Source organism: Rhinoraja longicauda, chromosome 9 (genome assembly GCF_053455715.1).
Source record: "Rhinoraja longicauda isolate Sanriku21f chromosome 9, sRhiLon1.1, whole genome shotgun sequence".
Lineage (NCBI taxonomy): Eukaryota > Metazoa > Chordata > Chondrichthyes > Rajiformes > Arhynchobatidae > Rhinoraja > Rhinoraja longicauda.
In genome coordinates, this window is record NC_135961.1 from 41,492,628 (window position 1) to 41,507,744 (window position 15,117).

At 43.7% G+C, this 15,117-nt stretch overlaps 1 protein-coding gene across 7 annotated transcripts in view; it reads left to right on the forward strand.

Annotated features, from left to right (window-relative positions):
- LOC144596672 (latent-transforming growth factor beta-binding protein 1-like) overlaps nt 1–15,117 on the forward strand; it is a 289,705-nt gene that overhangs the window by 60,513 nt on the left and 214,075 nt on the right. For 6 of the 7 annotated variants that reach the window (XM_078405313.1, XM_078405317.1, XM_078405316.1 and 3 more), the window contains exon 5: nt 11,974–12,141. In XM_078405313.1, coding sequence (XP_078261439.1) covers nt 11,974–12,141 — 168 coding nt within the window. Of the gene's footprint in view, nt 1–11,918; nt 12,142–15,117 lie in introns of those variants that run through there. The other variant, XM_078405320.1, reaches the window with a different exon arrangement.

Here is a 15,117-nt window from a genome sequence, read left to right on the forward strand (position 1 = left end):
ATTACCAGCCACTTTGCTTATTTTACAACACTGAAAATGATTGAAATAATACCTTAGCAATAATACCTAATTGTCTGTAAAGTTGCTCCAATTAACATGACGTGAAAGACTCTATGTAAAACAAAGTTATTCTGTCCTTTCTGTCAGTCAGTTGATCTGCCTGACCCCAGGCATCAGGTGAAAATAGTATTATATACACTGGATGCACTGCTGTGATTGATCCGAAGTAAATTGGGGATATGAGGATAGTTTATTTTTTTAACTCAATTATATTGACAAATTTCTGTTCAATGGACACAAATAAGCATGTCATCATTTCAAGAAAGAATGAACAAACTGGGATTTCTCTAAGCAAATGCAGTACTTTCTGATGAACTTGATTTCCTTTGCAAAGCAGATAGAGGTTTTCCAAAATGCATTTATGTAGGCGATGAATATTGCACATTTGAAAGGCAGGGGTTTGAAGTCTATAAAGATAACAGATAGAATTGAATAACCATGTGAAGTATTGGGTTGGATAATATTTTGTAGCACATAGAACATAAGACAGTACAATGCATGGACGGGCCCTTCGGCCCACATTGTTTGCGATGAACATGATGCTAAGTTAAACTGATCTTATCTGCCTGTACATGACCCATATCCCTCTATTCCTTGCCTTACATGTCCCTGTCTAAAAGCCTCTTTAACACTACTATCATATCTGCTTCCACCACCACCCCTGGCAATGCCTTTCAGCCCCCCACTTCCCTCTGTGTGAAAAGACTTGCCCTGCACATCTCCGTTAGACTTTCTCCCTCTCACCTTTTAGCGATGCCCTTTGGTGTTGGACATTTCCACCCTGGGGAAAAGGTTCTGGCTGTCTGCCCTATCGATGATCATAATTTTATATACATCTATCAAGTCTCCCCTCAACCTCCGACATTCCAGAGAAAACAATCCAAGTTCATCCAACCTGCCGTTGTAACTGAAACCCTCCAATCCAGCAGCACTTTGGTAAACCTACTCTGCACCCTCTGCAAAGCTTTCACACCTTTCCTGGAATGGGGTGACCAGAACAACGGCAAATGTGGCTAAACCAAAGTTTTGGAGCTGCATCATGACATCCTAACTGTTATATGCAGTGCAAGGATATGACATGCCTTCTTTGCCACCCTATCTACTTGTGCTACCACCTTCAATGAGCCATGAACTTGGATTCCCAAGATCCCTCTGCTCATCGATGCTGTTTATGGTCTTGCAATTAACTGTATGTTCTCCCCTTACATTCAACCTCTCAAAGTACAATACATCACACTTCCCCAGATGAAACTCTATCTGTCATTTCTCTGCCCGTTTCTGCAGCAGATTTATATCCTGCTGTATCTTCTTACTGCCTTCCTGACTCTCTGCCACTCCTCCAATTTTGGTGTCGTCAGCAAACTTACCCACCAATCCATCTATACTTACTTCCAGTTCATTGATATATATTCCAAGTAATTTATATGTATTAATAGGGTAGGAAGGAACTGCAGATGCTGGTTTAAACCGAAGATAGACACAAAAAACTGGAGTGACTCAGTGGGACAGGCAGCATCTCTGGAGAGAAGGAATGGGTGACGTTTCGGGTCGAGAGTCTGAAGAAGGGTCTCGACCTGAAACGTCACCCATTCCTTCTCTCCAGAGCCTGTCCCGCTGAGTTACTCCAGGTTTCCGTGTCTATCTACATTATCGATAGATTGCATTGAGCCTTCTATTAAATTTCCTTACCATCACTGGACCTGCGGCTCTATGAATCACCAGCATGGGAAACAGATGTGCAATGCTTTTGGATGTTGCGAATTGACAGCTTACTCACCCTTCCTGATACAACATGAAAGTTCCCATCCACATTAGTAGTGAGGCCTGTGACATGAGGCAGAATAGATGACTCATGAACAACTGGCCTTGGAACTGAGCCGTTTTGTTACTGTGCCCACATCAAAGTGTTTTCAGGTGATAAATATTTGACAGCACATAATGCAAGCATCGTGTGGCTGCCGTGCAGATCGAATGTGGCATCAGGATCAACTTCAAAGGCTAACCTTTTGGAAACATTAGCCGAGACAGAGAGAGCTTCTGAATAGGCAGGTCCATCTGCAGTTCAAACCTTAATCACGTGAAACATGTTTCTGGAAGGAGTGATCTCCAGATTTTTCATTTTGTTCGCATTTTACACCAAAGATGTATTCAGAACTATCCATGAATGCATTTTGTGATGTCTAAATCTGCAGTTTAAAGGCAACATAATAAGTATTTAGTATCATGCATGATCAGTTAGGAGGGTGAAATTGTTGACACAAGATATTAAATCAACCTTTATGAATCTTAATCATTATGATCGATTATGCAAAATGTATTCATAAAATATCAAGTTGCATTTGCACACTAATTCATGCATAAGTACATTTTAATCAGTCAATAATTCAATTTCTTTTCTTTCACTCACAAGATGTTAAATGCCTCTTTTTTAAAATCAGATGTCGAAATGTTTTGTATGTTATTAAAATTAATTGAAATTCCAAAAATATACTTGCATGTAAATAATATTTGTTGCATACGGAAATTAGAAGAGCAAAAAAGGCAATGAGATTTCCCTGCAGATGAGATTAAGGAATATCCTAAAATAAATATATTATAAGTAAAAGGGTAGGTTGGGAGAGAGTAGGTCCCTTTAAGAATAAATGCAGTAATCCTTGTATCCTTGTATGTGTACATACTTGGCCAATAAACTTATTCATCATTCATCTTCATCGTTCATCATGTTTGGAACCACGGGAAATGGGTATGGTCTGAAATGAACACTACCCGTCTGTATTTAGATGTCTGTAGATGGGTTGGTGAGTACGTTTGGTGACAACACCAACATTGGAGGAGTTAGACAGTGAGGAATGCGATCAGAAGATACAGCGGCATATAAACCTACTGCAGAAGTGTGCTACTTGAACTGCTGCAGTCTGTGATTAAAGATAATTCCACAGAACTGCTGGGTGGGGAGGTCCAGGATCTAGTTTCAGTGATGCTGAAGGATGAGCAATGCATATCCAAGTCATGATGTAACTTAGAGACTAGAACAGTACAGCACAGGAACTGGCCCTTCGGCCCACAATGTGCTGAACATGATGCCTAATTAAACTGATCTCATCTGCCTACACATAGTCCATATCCCTCTACTACCTGCACTTCCATGTGCCTATCTAAAAGCCTCTTAAATGCCACTGTCGTATCTGTCTCCACCACTACCCTTAACAGTGCGTTCTAGGCCCCCACCATTCTTTGTGTGAAGGAAACACTTGCCCCGCTGATCTCCGTTGAACTTTCCTCCTCTCACGTTATAGCTATGCCCTCGAGTGTTAGGGATTTCCACCCTGGGGAAAAAGGAACCTTCTCTTGATTGTGCTCCAGCCTGCTCTATACTCCCACCAATTGATGGTCATTTACATTGAAGTTTTCTTTGCACAACTGCACAAAGTGAATTTCCATCAGGTAATGAGATTAGTATCAAATGACAAACAATTAAAATAGAGAAATCATATTTTAGATTTAATTAGGTATAATTTGGGTGACTAAACCTTGCAGTTTATATGGTCAGTCATTCACCCTTGGTTGCTTATTACAGTCCAACATTCTTCAATTAGACTCAGATTTTCTTATAATCACTAATCCATTTTCATCTCTTGCGTTATGCATTAGGGAATGATTTATGGACCAGTTTTATGGTGTTGCTAAACTACATTATAATCTCTGATTCCCTTGATTTGATTATTATTCAGATTCAGACCAGTTTATTGTCATGTACACCAGGGTGCAATGAAAGTTCTTGTTCACATGTAAGACACAGGTCTGTCATAGACTAACACGTGTGCTTGAACCATGCACATGATAATGTCTTTATGTCAGAGGCAAGGCTGCACTTGTAGGATTTTTTTTTTAAAGGACACAAAGTGCTGGAGTAACTCAGCAGGTCAGTCAGCACCTCTGGAAAACATGGATCGGTGATGTTTCGAGTTGATATCCTTCTTTGACCCAAAACGTTGCCTATCCATGTCCAGAGATGCTGCCTAACCTGTTGAGTAACTCCAGCACTTTGTGTCCATTTGTGTATTAATTAGCATCTGCATTTCTTTGATTCTACACTTGGAGTATTTTGTCAGGTTTTGGTCACCCTGTTAGAGGAATGATGCTATAAAGCTGGAAAAGGTGCAGAGAGGATTTACGAGGATGTTTCGTGGTCTCGAGGTTCTGAGCTGCAGCGAGTGGACAGGCTAAGACTTTATTCCTTGGAAGCTCAGGGATCTTATAGAGGTGTGTCAAATCATTAGGGAAATAGGTTGGATTAATGCACACAGTCTTTTTTGTAGCGTAGGAGAATCAACAACTATGTTGTAGGATTTAGTTGAGAAGGAGAATATTAAAGAGGAGCCAGAGGGTAACATTGTCACCCAGAAGGAGGTGGGTGAACGGATGGCACAATAGTGCAGCGGTAGATTTGCTGCCTTATAGCATCAGAGACCCGGGTTTGATCTTGAATATGGAGTTGTACGTTTCCCCTGTGACCGCATGGTTTTTCTCCGGGTGCTCCAGTTTGCTCCCATATTCCAAAGACATGCAGGTCGTTAGGTTAATTGGCTTCTGTAAATTGGCCCTAGAGTGTAGGATAGAACTAGAGTATGGGTGATTGCTGGTTGATATGGACTCAGTGGGCCGAAGGGCCTGTTTCCACGTTGTACCTCTAAAAATTAAAATGAGCTGCCACAGGAAGTAGTTGAGGAACGTACACTAACAACATTTTAAAGACATTTGGACAGCTACATGGATGGGAAAGGTTTAGAGTGATATAGGCCAAATGCTGGTGAATGGTCCTTGCTAAGATGGGGCATCTTAGCCTGAGGGCCTGTTTCCAGGCTGTCTGACTATGATTTATTTACATTTTATATGGAGAGAAACTACATCCCTTCCCCTCGTGTTCCTTTCTGCAAGGCACTAATTCGTGCTCCACCATTTTCAGCTGTTGACAGTCCCTGGTTACCTTGCTCAGCTCATTTCTCTTTAAAGACGATGAACTTTGGAAGAGGGCGATTTCAAGGATCAGGCGAAATGTGTAGGAAGGAACTGAAGATGCTGGTTTAAACCGAAGATAGACCCAAAATGCTGGAGTAACTCAGCAGGTCAGTCAGCATCCCTGGAGAACATGGATAAGCGATGTTTTGGGTTTGAACCCTTCTTTAGACTTATTTAGACTTCTTCAGAGTGAATGAATTACGGCACAATGGTGCAGCTAGTAGGAGCGCTGCCTCACCACTCTGGAGACCCAAATTCAATCCTGATCTCTGGCATGGTCTGTGTCGAGTTTGCATTGTTAATCCAGTGACCATGGAAATTTCCTCCAGGTCCTCCAGATTTCTCCCTCACTTCAAAAATATGTGTGTTAACTGAGCACTGTAAATTTGCTCCTCGTGCGTCACTGAGTGGTTGAACCTGGAGGGACTTGATAGGAATTTAGAAGGATAAATTGGGATAGAGGAGAATTGGTCTGAAATTGGGTCAGCACAGACTCACTGGGTCTGATTTGGGTGCTGTTTGACTTCAGGGCTCTCTGCTGTGATCCTTGCCCTCCTGCAGGAACACCATATTCTATTTTCCCACTCCACTAACTTAGTTTTCCTAATAGCAACACCAGCAGCTACCCCAAGCCTCTCGGCGAATGGGGCCTTGGTGGTGGTGAAGCCTCAGCGGCGCCGATGCCTTGCGGGTCGTCCCATGGTCGATGAGAGTGTGGGGGATTGCAGTGAGGGAGGGGGATGAACAATGGAGGACCCAGATTGGGGGGACTGCCGTGAAGGGGGGGGGGGGGGGGAGAAGAACAATGGAGGACCCGGCGTGGGGGGACCGCTGCCGTGAAGGGGGGGGGGAAGAACAATGGAGGACCCGGCGTGGGGGGCTGCCGTGAAGGGGGGGGAAGAACAATGGAGGACCCGGCGTGGGGGGCTGCCGTGAAGGGGGGGGGAAGAACAATGGAGGACCTGGCGTGGGGGGACCGCTGCCGTGAAGGGGGGGGGGAGAAGAACAATGGAGGACCCGGCGTGGGGAGACCGCTGCCGTGAAGGGGGGGGAGAAGAACAATGGAGGACCCGGCATGGGGGGACCGCTGCGAGGGGAAGGGGGGAGAACAATGGACAATGGAGGACCTGGCGTGGGGGAACCGCTGTGCGGGAGGGGTTGGGGGGGATAACAAAAAGAGGAGCCAGCGTGCTTTGTAACTTTGTCAGCGCCGTAGGTGGCCGCTATTTGTATACATTAGGTATGCGAGCAACGAATTTCACTGTGTTTTGTCACATGTGACAATAAAGTATTCCATTCCATTATCTGTTTTTGTTTAGATTTCCATTGCTTTTCTTAAATATAATTCTTTGGGGTCACTTCCAAACCCACAGAGAAAATAGTGCATCCAGCAATGTAACATTCTCTCTACACAGCCCCAGAATGCCAACCTGCATTAACTGCTCAAGTTAGACTCCAAGTGTTGGAGGAACTCAATGGCTCGGGCAGCATCCCTGGAGAACATGCTAAGGTGATGTTTCAGGTCAGAACCCTTCTTCAGAGTGCAGAACATTCTTCATTTCCTTCTGACCTTAATGCTCATTCTAAATATTAAAAGGTAACACTGCAATTCAATCCTAGGATTGAGTTATTAAAAGGTAATACTGCAATTCAATCCTAGGATAGGGGTTTAGGTCGTCCTGATGAATCATTCAAATTATTTTCTTGTAGCTTATGATGTAACTTGAAACATGAAAGTAAATTGCAGTCCTAGTTACCCAAACTCAACTGTTCATGATTCTGTATTTCATGTTCATTTTAACACGACAAAATATTCTTTAGCATTATAGCGAATAAGATAGTGTACACTGTCAGCAACTGCCAATGAGAAAACATCTTGAAATGAAATATGGAACCCCCACTCAAATGTAATATTATATATTTGTTTTTAAAGCGTGACAGTTGGTGAAGTGTGAGATATGATCTGTAATCTAATCATAGATTCAAGTATTTTAAATAGCGTACTCATCAATTTGGTTGTTTGTGACTTCATCTGATTCCTTTGATAACGGCTTTAGAATTTCTTCCCAGCCATCCAATATTTTCTAGGTAACTCTTCAAATCATGGTAGACTCAGGTAGCCGTTTGAATTCGAAGGTTTCAATCTGGTTGCGTGTGCATAGATCCATGATTATATTGTGATATTGTTGCTGATGGAAATCATAAAGTAAAGGCCTAATGCAAGGATGAAGTCATTTTAGCAAGAAATGCCTTAAGACGTAGGAGCCGAATTAGGACATTCAGCCCATCGAGCCTACTCCGCCATTCTCTCTTAACCCCATTATTCTGACTTCTCCCCATAACCTTTGACACTTTACTAATCGAGAATTTATCAATCTCTGCTTTAAAAATATCCAGTGACTTGGCCTTCACAGCTGTCTGTGGCAATGAATTCCACAGATTCACCACCCTCTGGCTAAAGAAAATCTTCCTCAATGCCTTTCTAAAGGTACGTCCTTTTATTCTGAGGCTATCCCCTCTGGTTCTAGACTCTCCCATTACTTGAACCATCCTTCCACATCCACTTTTTCATTATTTCATTATTCGGTAAGTTTCAATGTGATCCCCCCACCCCCCCTCACAACCTTTTAAACTCCAGTGAGTACAGGCTCAGAGCCTTCAAACGCTCATCAAATGTCAACCCAATCATTCCCGCGATCATTCTAGTAAACCTCCTCTGGACCCGCTCCAACGCCAACACATCCTTCCTCAGATATGGGGCCCAAAAACACGTGCAAATTTCCAAATATGGTCTCACCAGCACCTGATAAAGCCTCAGCATTACATCCTTGCTTTTATATTCTAGTCCCCTTGAAATGAATGCTAGCATTGTATTTTCCTTCCTTGCTGCTGTCTTAACCTGAAAATTAACCCTTTGGGAATCCTGCACCAGTACTCCCAAATCCCTTTCCACCTCTGATTTCTGAATGCACTCGCCATTTAGAAAGTAATCTATGCCTTTATTCCTCTACCAAAGTGCGACCATGCACTTTGCTGTGCTAAATCCCATTTGCCACTTCTTTGCCTACTCTCCCAACCTGTCCAAGTGCTGCTGCAGCCTTCCTACTTCCTCAACACCACCTATCTTCGTATCATCTGCAAACTTGGCCACAAAGCCATCAATTCCCCCTTCTGGTTCATTAACAGATAACGTGAGAAGTAGTGGATCCAACACTGACCCTTGCTAATAATTATCTTACTTTTGCCTCGCTCCCATCTTAAACAGTGGAGTTACATTTGTGAATTTTCCAGTCCTTTGGAACCATTCCTGATTCCAGTGATTCTGGAAAGATCACTACTAATGCCTCCACAATTTTATCAGTTACCTCTGTCAGAACCCTGGGGTGTAGTCCATCTGATCCAGGTGAATTATCCACCAAATCCCAGAGAGCATGTCAAATGCCATTGAACGGCGCCTATTGTGTATATTATTATTGATCTGTTCCTCCTTTTCAAACTGTGTGAACTGGTGGGCTCACACCATGATTAAGTTATTGCATGAGAAGCTTGGACTTACTGCTCTGGAAGAATAAATTCAAATTTCACTGGGGAATTCGGGTAAGTTAAATGAGTGTGGAATAAGAAACTAGGATTAGTAATGATGACTCAGACTGAAGAAGGGTCTCGACCCGAAACGTCACCCATTCCTTCTCTCCCGAGATGCTGCCTGACCCGCTGAGTTACTCCAGCATTTTGTGAATGTAGCGGTAGAGTTGCTGCCTTACAGCGCCAGAGATCCGGGTTCGATCCTGACTATGGGTGCGTGTTTGTACGGAGTTTGTACGTTCTCCCTGTGACCTGCGTGGGTTTTCATCGAGATCTTTGGTTTCCTCCACACTCCAAAGACTTGCAGGTTTGTAGGTTAATTGGCTTGCTATAAAAAAAAAGTAAAATTGTCCCTAGTGTGTTAATAGTGTTAACATGCGGGGATCGCTGGTCGATGTGGACTCGGTGGGCTGAAGGGCCCGTTTCCTCGCTGTATCTCTAAACTAAACTAAACAAATAAACTAAACTAAAAGTACATAAACAATAAGTAAAATCCAGAAGTATGCTTAAACATCCCCCAAACTTCCCTCTCGTACTTCAGATAATTATAAATATCTCTCAAGAAAATAACACCAACTTTAATTTGTATAGCTTTTATCCAAACAAAAACACCTCAAGGTATTTCACTAGAGTGTTAACAAATTTGTTTTGAAAATTTGATTTTTGACACATAAGGATCTTGGAAAAGTTAAAAATCATCACTGGTTCATTGGCCAAAATTAGGTAATGCACAAATCATGGTGGATTATAGGCTAACAGGTGGTTTCAAAGATAGGAGGAGGTGAGACCAAAAGGTATTTGGAGATGAGAGATTTCAAATCAAGTCAAGTCAAGTCAATTTTATTTGTATAGCACATTTAAAAACAACCCACGTTGACCAAAGTGCTGTACATCTGATTAGGTTCCAATGGAAAAAAAAAAAGAAACATACAGTAGCACGCAAACAGTTCACAGCGCCTCCTCAATGAGCCTCAAACGCTAGGGAGTAGAAATAGGTTTTGAGCCTGGACTTAAAGGAGTCGATGGAGGGGGCAGTTCTGATGGGGAGAGGGATGCTGTTCCGCAGTCTAGGAGCTGCAACCGCAAAAGCGCGGTCACCCCTGAGCTTAAGCCTAGACCGCGGGATAGTGAGTAGCCCCAAGTCGGCCGACCTGAGGGACCTGGAGTTAGAGAGGGGGGGTTAGAAGATTTTTGATGTAGGGGGGGGAGTGTCCATTTAGGGCTTTATACGTGAATAGGAGGAGCTTGAAGTTGATTCTGTACCGTACAGGGAGCCAGTGGAGAGAGGCCAGAATCGGGGTGATGTCCCTTTTACGGGTACCCGTCAGGAGTCTCGCTGCGGCGTTTTGGACCAGTTGCAGGTGGGACAGGGAAGATTGGCTGATCCCAGTGTATAGGGAGTTGCAGTAGTCTAGGCGGGAGGAAATGAAAGCGTGAATGATTTTTTCTGTGTCGTCGAATTGGAGGAAAGGTTTGATTTTAGCTATGGTTCGAAGTTGGAAGAAGCTGGCTTTTACCACAGCGTTGACTTGCTTATCAAATTTTAATGCAGAGTCAAATATCATGCCGAGGTTTTTGACATGCGGTTTGACTAGGCAGGATAGACTTCCAAGACTACCTGTTATCAATTTGATGGAGTCGGGGGGGCCGAATAGGATGACCTTAGACTTGCTCTCATTTAATTGGAGGAAGTTCTGTGCCATCCAACATTTTATGTCCTCAAGGCAGTGTAAGAGGCTGTTTAAATTTGACTGGTTGGTGGGTTTCAGGGGGAGGTAAAGCTGAGTGTCATCGGCATAGCAGTGGAAAGAAATGCCGTGCCTTTGAATGATTTGGCCAAGGGGGAGCATGTATAGAGAGAAGAGAATGGGGCCTAGGATGGAGCCTTGTGGAACTCCGCAGGAGAGGCTAGCTGGAGCAGAGGAATAACTGCCTATGTTGATGGTAAGGAGTGGTTTGGTGAACCAGTACCCAGTGAAGGTGGGTAAGTTTGGGAGCAATGGTGCACTGGATTAGATTTTGAGAAGCAGGGACTATCTCTACCTTTAAAAAACATTTGGACAGGAACATGGATAGGGTAGGTTTGGAGGGATATGGACCAAACTAGTCCAGGCAGGTGGGACTAGTGTTGATGGGGCATGTTGGTCAGCGTGGGCACGTTGGGCAGAAGGGCCTGTTTTCTCGCTGCATGACTCCATGACAGTGTATACAGTGATAGAACAAAGGGGAGGATCGAGGAAAGCATTCCAAGTGTGGATACAGTAACGGTGTGGATGAAAAGTTCAGGACCGAAGCTGCCACTTCAGTATCTGATGAGCTGAGACGGAAATGGGGTTGGATGATGGTCCAGAGGTTGAAGTCAGTGGTTTCACTGATACCGCGGCAATGTGGTTTGCGGTACACTTGGGGAACTGACGTTTAGATCTTTGATTTGAGGGCTACAAAAGCAAGGGCAATATCTGAATGAAGCAATGTGGCATTTTAGAATGCAACACAAAGGATGGGGAATTGACCAGGTTGGATCAGACTTGGGCTGACTCATACGGCCCTTTGAGTCTGCTGCAAGACATGGATTTGCCCTTACTTGGAGCTGCTGTACAATGTCAGTCTCACAAGTCATTTGTAATGCTGAATTTTAAACTGAATATTGAATCACCTTGAACAGTCATCACTGTTTTTTTTTACCTTTGGCTTGCAGACAATTAATGGCCTCATTCTGAATGTATGAGTTGAGGTGCTGGGAGGAGATTTTTTGCCAAGAGGCTGCGAAATGACCCAAGTAGCTGCGTCATAAGGTTTGATAGCTACGGGAGGGATTGCCAGATATTTGAGACAGATGTTTTCAGACATGCCTAAAACATTTCCAGGGGATAGCTGCAAGTGACTGAACGTTAACATGAGCAAGGCAGCCTGAGATGCGGGTGGAAACAACCGTTTATTCACCTTAGCTGCACAGCCAACCTTTGCAAGCTGCTTCTGACGATCGGGCACATGCACTGAAGCTGCTGTTCCTGTTTGAGTCTGAATAAAGTACAGCTCTATAATCACTGAAAGTCGTCTCCTTGGAGAAGTTGGCTTGAAGTGTAACCTGGAGTTCAGTTTGTTCAGCTGCCTTCTCCCGTTTCTGACACCTCCAGATAGATAGCAGTCATCCCCACCGTTTTCCCCTCCACTTCCCCATCCCTTCCCCTCCAACTCTTTACTCCTCTCCACCCACTCCATCCCTGACATTAGTTCTCTTGCAAGCACGTTTGATGGATTATCGGTTGATCTCTCTGTTTTTCTCCTTCGTTGTGTCTCCGCTCGCAGTTGGGAACCACACAGGCCGCATCAAGGTGGTCTTCACACCCACCATCTGCAAAGTAACGTGCACCAATGGGAAGTGCCACAACAGCTGCCAGCAGGGCAACACCACCACCCTGATCAGCGAAAATGGCCACGCTGCCGACACTTTGACAGCACGGAACTTTCGAGTGGGTGAGTAGTGCCAATCGGTGGCTTTCTGTTAAAAACAACTAAACTCCAAGCAGCTGAGAGAAGCATAGCTTTGTTCAGAATGAGGTTGCCATACACATACCATGGTGAAAGCAATGGGCAGCTGAGAATATGACATTGAACTGGTTTTACTATTAATCATTGATGAAATGTAACTTCTTGTACCAAATATTAATTAAAGTAAAAGTGTGACAGTGTTGCACATTGTTTTTTTAAAATGTTTTCCTACTTATCTTCTTTTAATCAAATTGATTTCTCCTTCCTTGCTCTCCTTCCCTCCAGTTTAATTTTAAGTTATTTCTCTCATTTCTTTGGCTTCACAGTGAAATGCCATGCATTTATTTTTCCAAGGTGGATGCTTGCATGAAGTAGTAATTCTGAATTCCTGATGCAGCTGTTTCTTGACTTTTAATTGTCCCAGCAACTCCCTCAAGCTAAACTAATTACAGTTGAAGCCTACACAGGTAAAGAATCTCTTTCTCAGCAAATTGATTCTCACTTGCAAAAGGCTTGAAACAGCATCAAGAGTGATTCGGGCAATGTGCTCGTATTGTATTTGGATCTTTTGGCTCAAGGTTGTGCCAAGGCTGATTAATCACTGAGCAAATCTTTCCTTTGAGCAGATACTTCCCATAGAACCGTTAAATGTGATGGATTTTGCTGGTATCTGGCATGCATGTTTTCTGTTTTTCTGGCAGTACAGCCATGGGGATTTAGTTTAGTTTAGTTTAATTTAGAAGTACAGCATGGAAACAGGCCCTTCGACACACTGAGCCTGCGCCGACCAGTGATTCCCGTGCACTAACACTATCCTACACACGCTAGGGACAATTTTTTACATTTATACCAAGCCAATTAACCTGCAAGCCTATACGCCTTTGGACAGTGGAAGGAAACCGGAGATCCCGGAGAAAACCCACGCAGGTCACGGGGCAAATGTACAAACTCCGTATAGACAGCACCCAGAGTCAGGATCGAACCTGGGTCTCTGGCGCTGTAAGGCTGCAGCTCTACCGCTGCGCCACCGTGCCGCCCCTAAACCATTTCCATGGGCTTTCCTGCAAGTGACTGAACGTTAACATGAACAAGGCAGCCTGAGATGCGTAGAAACAACTGTCCCTGAAGGAATAGGGGTGTGAATCTCAAAGTGGTTGGAAACCATTGAGATGCCCCATGTCCATCACCTGCCAAGTGATGTCTACATTTACAGACTTGAGAGAGGACATCCTAATCATTGAGAGGATAGTTTGTAGATGTTGGGATGAAGTTTGCCTTTTGGAGTCAGTAAATAGAATACGTGGAAGTGAAGACAGCAGCAGTTGATATTTGTTCACTTGTTTAGTGTTGATGACCAAAAGTAAATTTCTAAGATAGACACAAAGTGCTAGAGTACTCAACGGGTCAGGCAGCATCTATGGACAAAAAGGATGGGTGTTCCCGATGTGGGCTCCTGTACATCGGTGAGACCAAAAATAGACTTGGGACTGTTTCGCTGAATATTTGCACTTGGTTCACCTAGGTCTACGGGATCTCCTTGTTGCCAACCATTGTAACTCACCTTCCCATTCCCATGTTGTACGTATTGTCTGGATGGTCCTGAGGTCATTCTGTGGATGACTCTGTATTTGCCCTATCTATTCCCCTCGTGATTTTATAGAAGTTTCAAAAGGAATTAGAGCATAGGGCATAGAATGAATGGTGCAGCACATGAACAAGCCTTTTGGCCACAATATCTGTGCCAAACATGATGTCAAGACCAACTCTCATCTGCCTGCACATAACCCGTTTCACTCCATTATCTGTATATACATATGCCTATCCAAATGTCTCTGAAACGCCACTAAACATCTGAAACTTCACCCCCGCCCCCCCCCACCCCCCCCCCCCCCCCACCCAGCAGTGCGTTACAGATGGTCACCACCCTCTGTGGTAAAAACTTGCCCACACATCTCCTTTAAACTGTGCCCCTCGCAACTTAAAGCTACACTCTATAGTGTTTGATTTTTCCATCCTCGGAAAAAAGTTCTGACTCAATTTGTAGGGAGAAAGGACAAGCCAGTGAGACTAATGGAAAGAACTGGCGTGGATATAGAACATTGAACAGTGCAGCACAGGAATGAGTCCTTTGGGCCACAATGTTTGTGCCGAACCTGATGCCAAGCTAAACTGATCTCACCTGCCTGTACATGATCCACATCCTCTATCCCTTGCATTTCCATGTGCCTATGTAAAAGCCTCTTAAATGCCACAATTGTAAGGGCCTCCAGCACCAACCCCGGCAATGAGTTCCAGGGCCCAACCACTCCCTGTGTAAAAAAAAACTTGCCCTGCATATGTCCATTCAACTTTACTCCTCGCATCTTACAGCTAAGCCCTCCATGGGCCCCATGTCACTTGTCTGTATTGCTGCATTCTGCTCGGTTTGCCATGTTAATTGATGTGGCCAAGCATGTGGGTACATTTTCCCGAGCTGTGGTAGTTGATTTTTATTCCACCAGGCATGGTCAGAAAGAGACCAGAAATGGTCAGATTTAAGCAAGATTAAGATTAAATTGACCAGAAAGAGACCAGAAATGGTCAGAAAGAGACCAGAAATGGTCAGATTTAAGCAAGATTAAGATTAAATTGAAACAATCCCAGGTATATTTTGAAAAGTAAGATCAATGATTTGATTTTACTGTGTACGCATCCATAAACAAAATCGTATTCATCACAGTTAAAAATCAGTGTTAATAAAATTTGCATGGGTTTTCTCCGAGATCTTCGGTTTCCTCCCACAATCTAAAGATGTATAGGTTAATTGGCTTGGTATAATTGTAAATTGTCTCTAATGTGTGTAGGATAGTGTTAATGTGCGGGGATCGTTGGTTGATGTGGACTCGTTGGCTGAAGGGCCTGTTTCCGGACTGTATCTCTAAACTAAACTAAACTAAAAATACACTTGCCCAATGGTTAGTA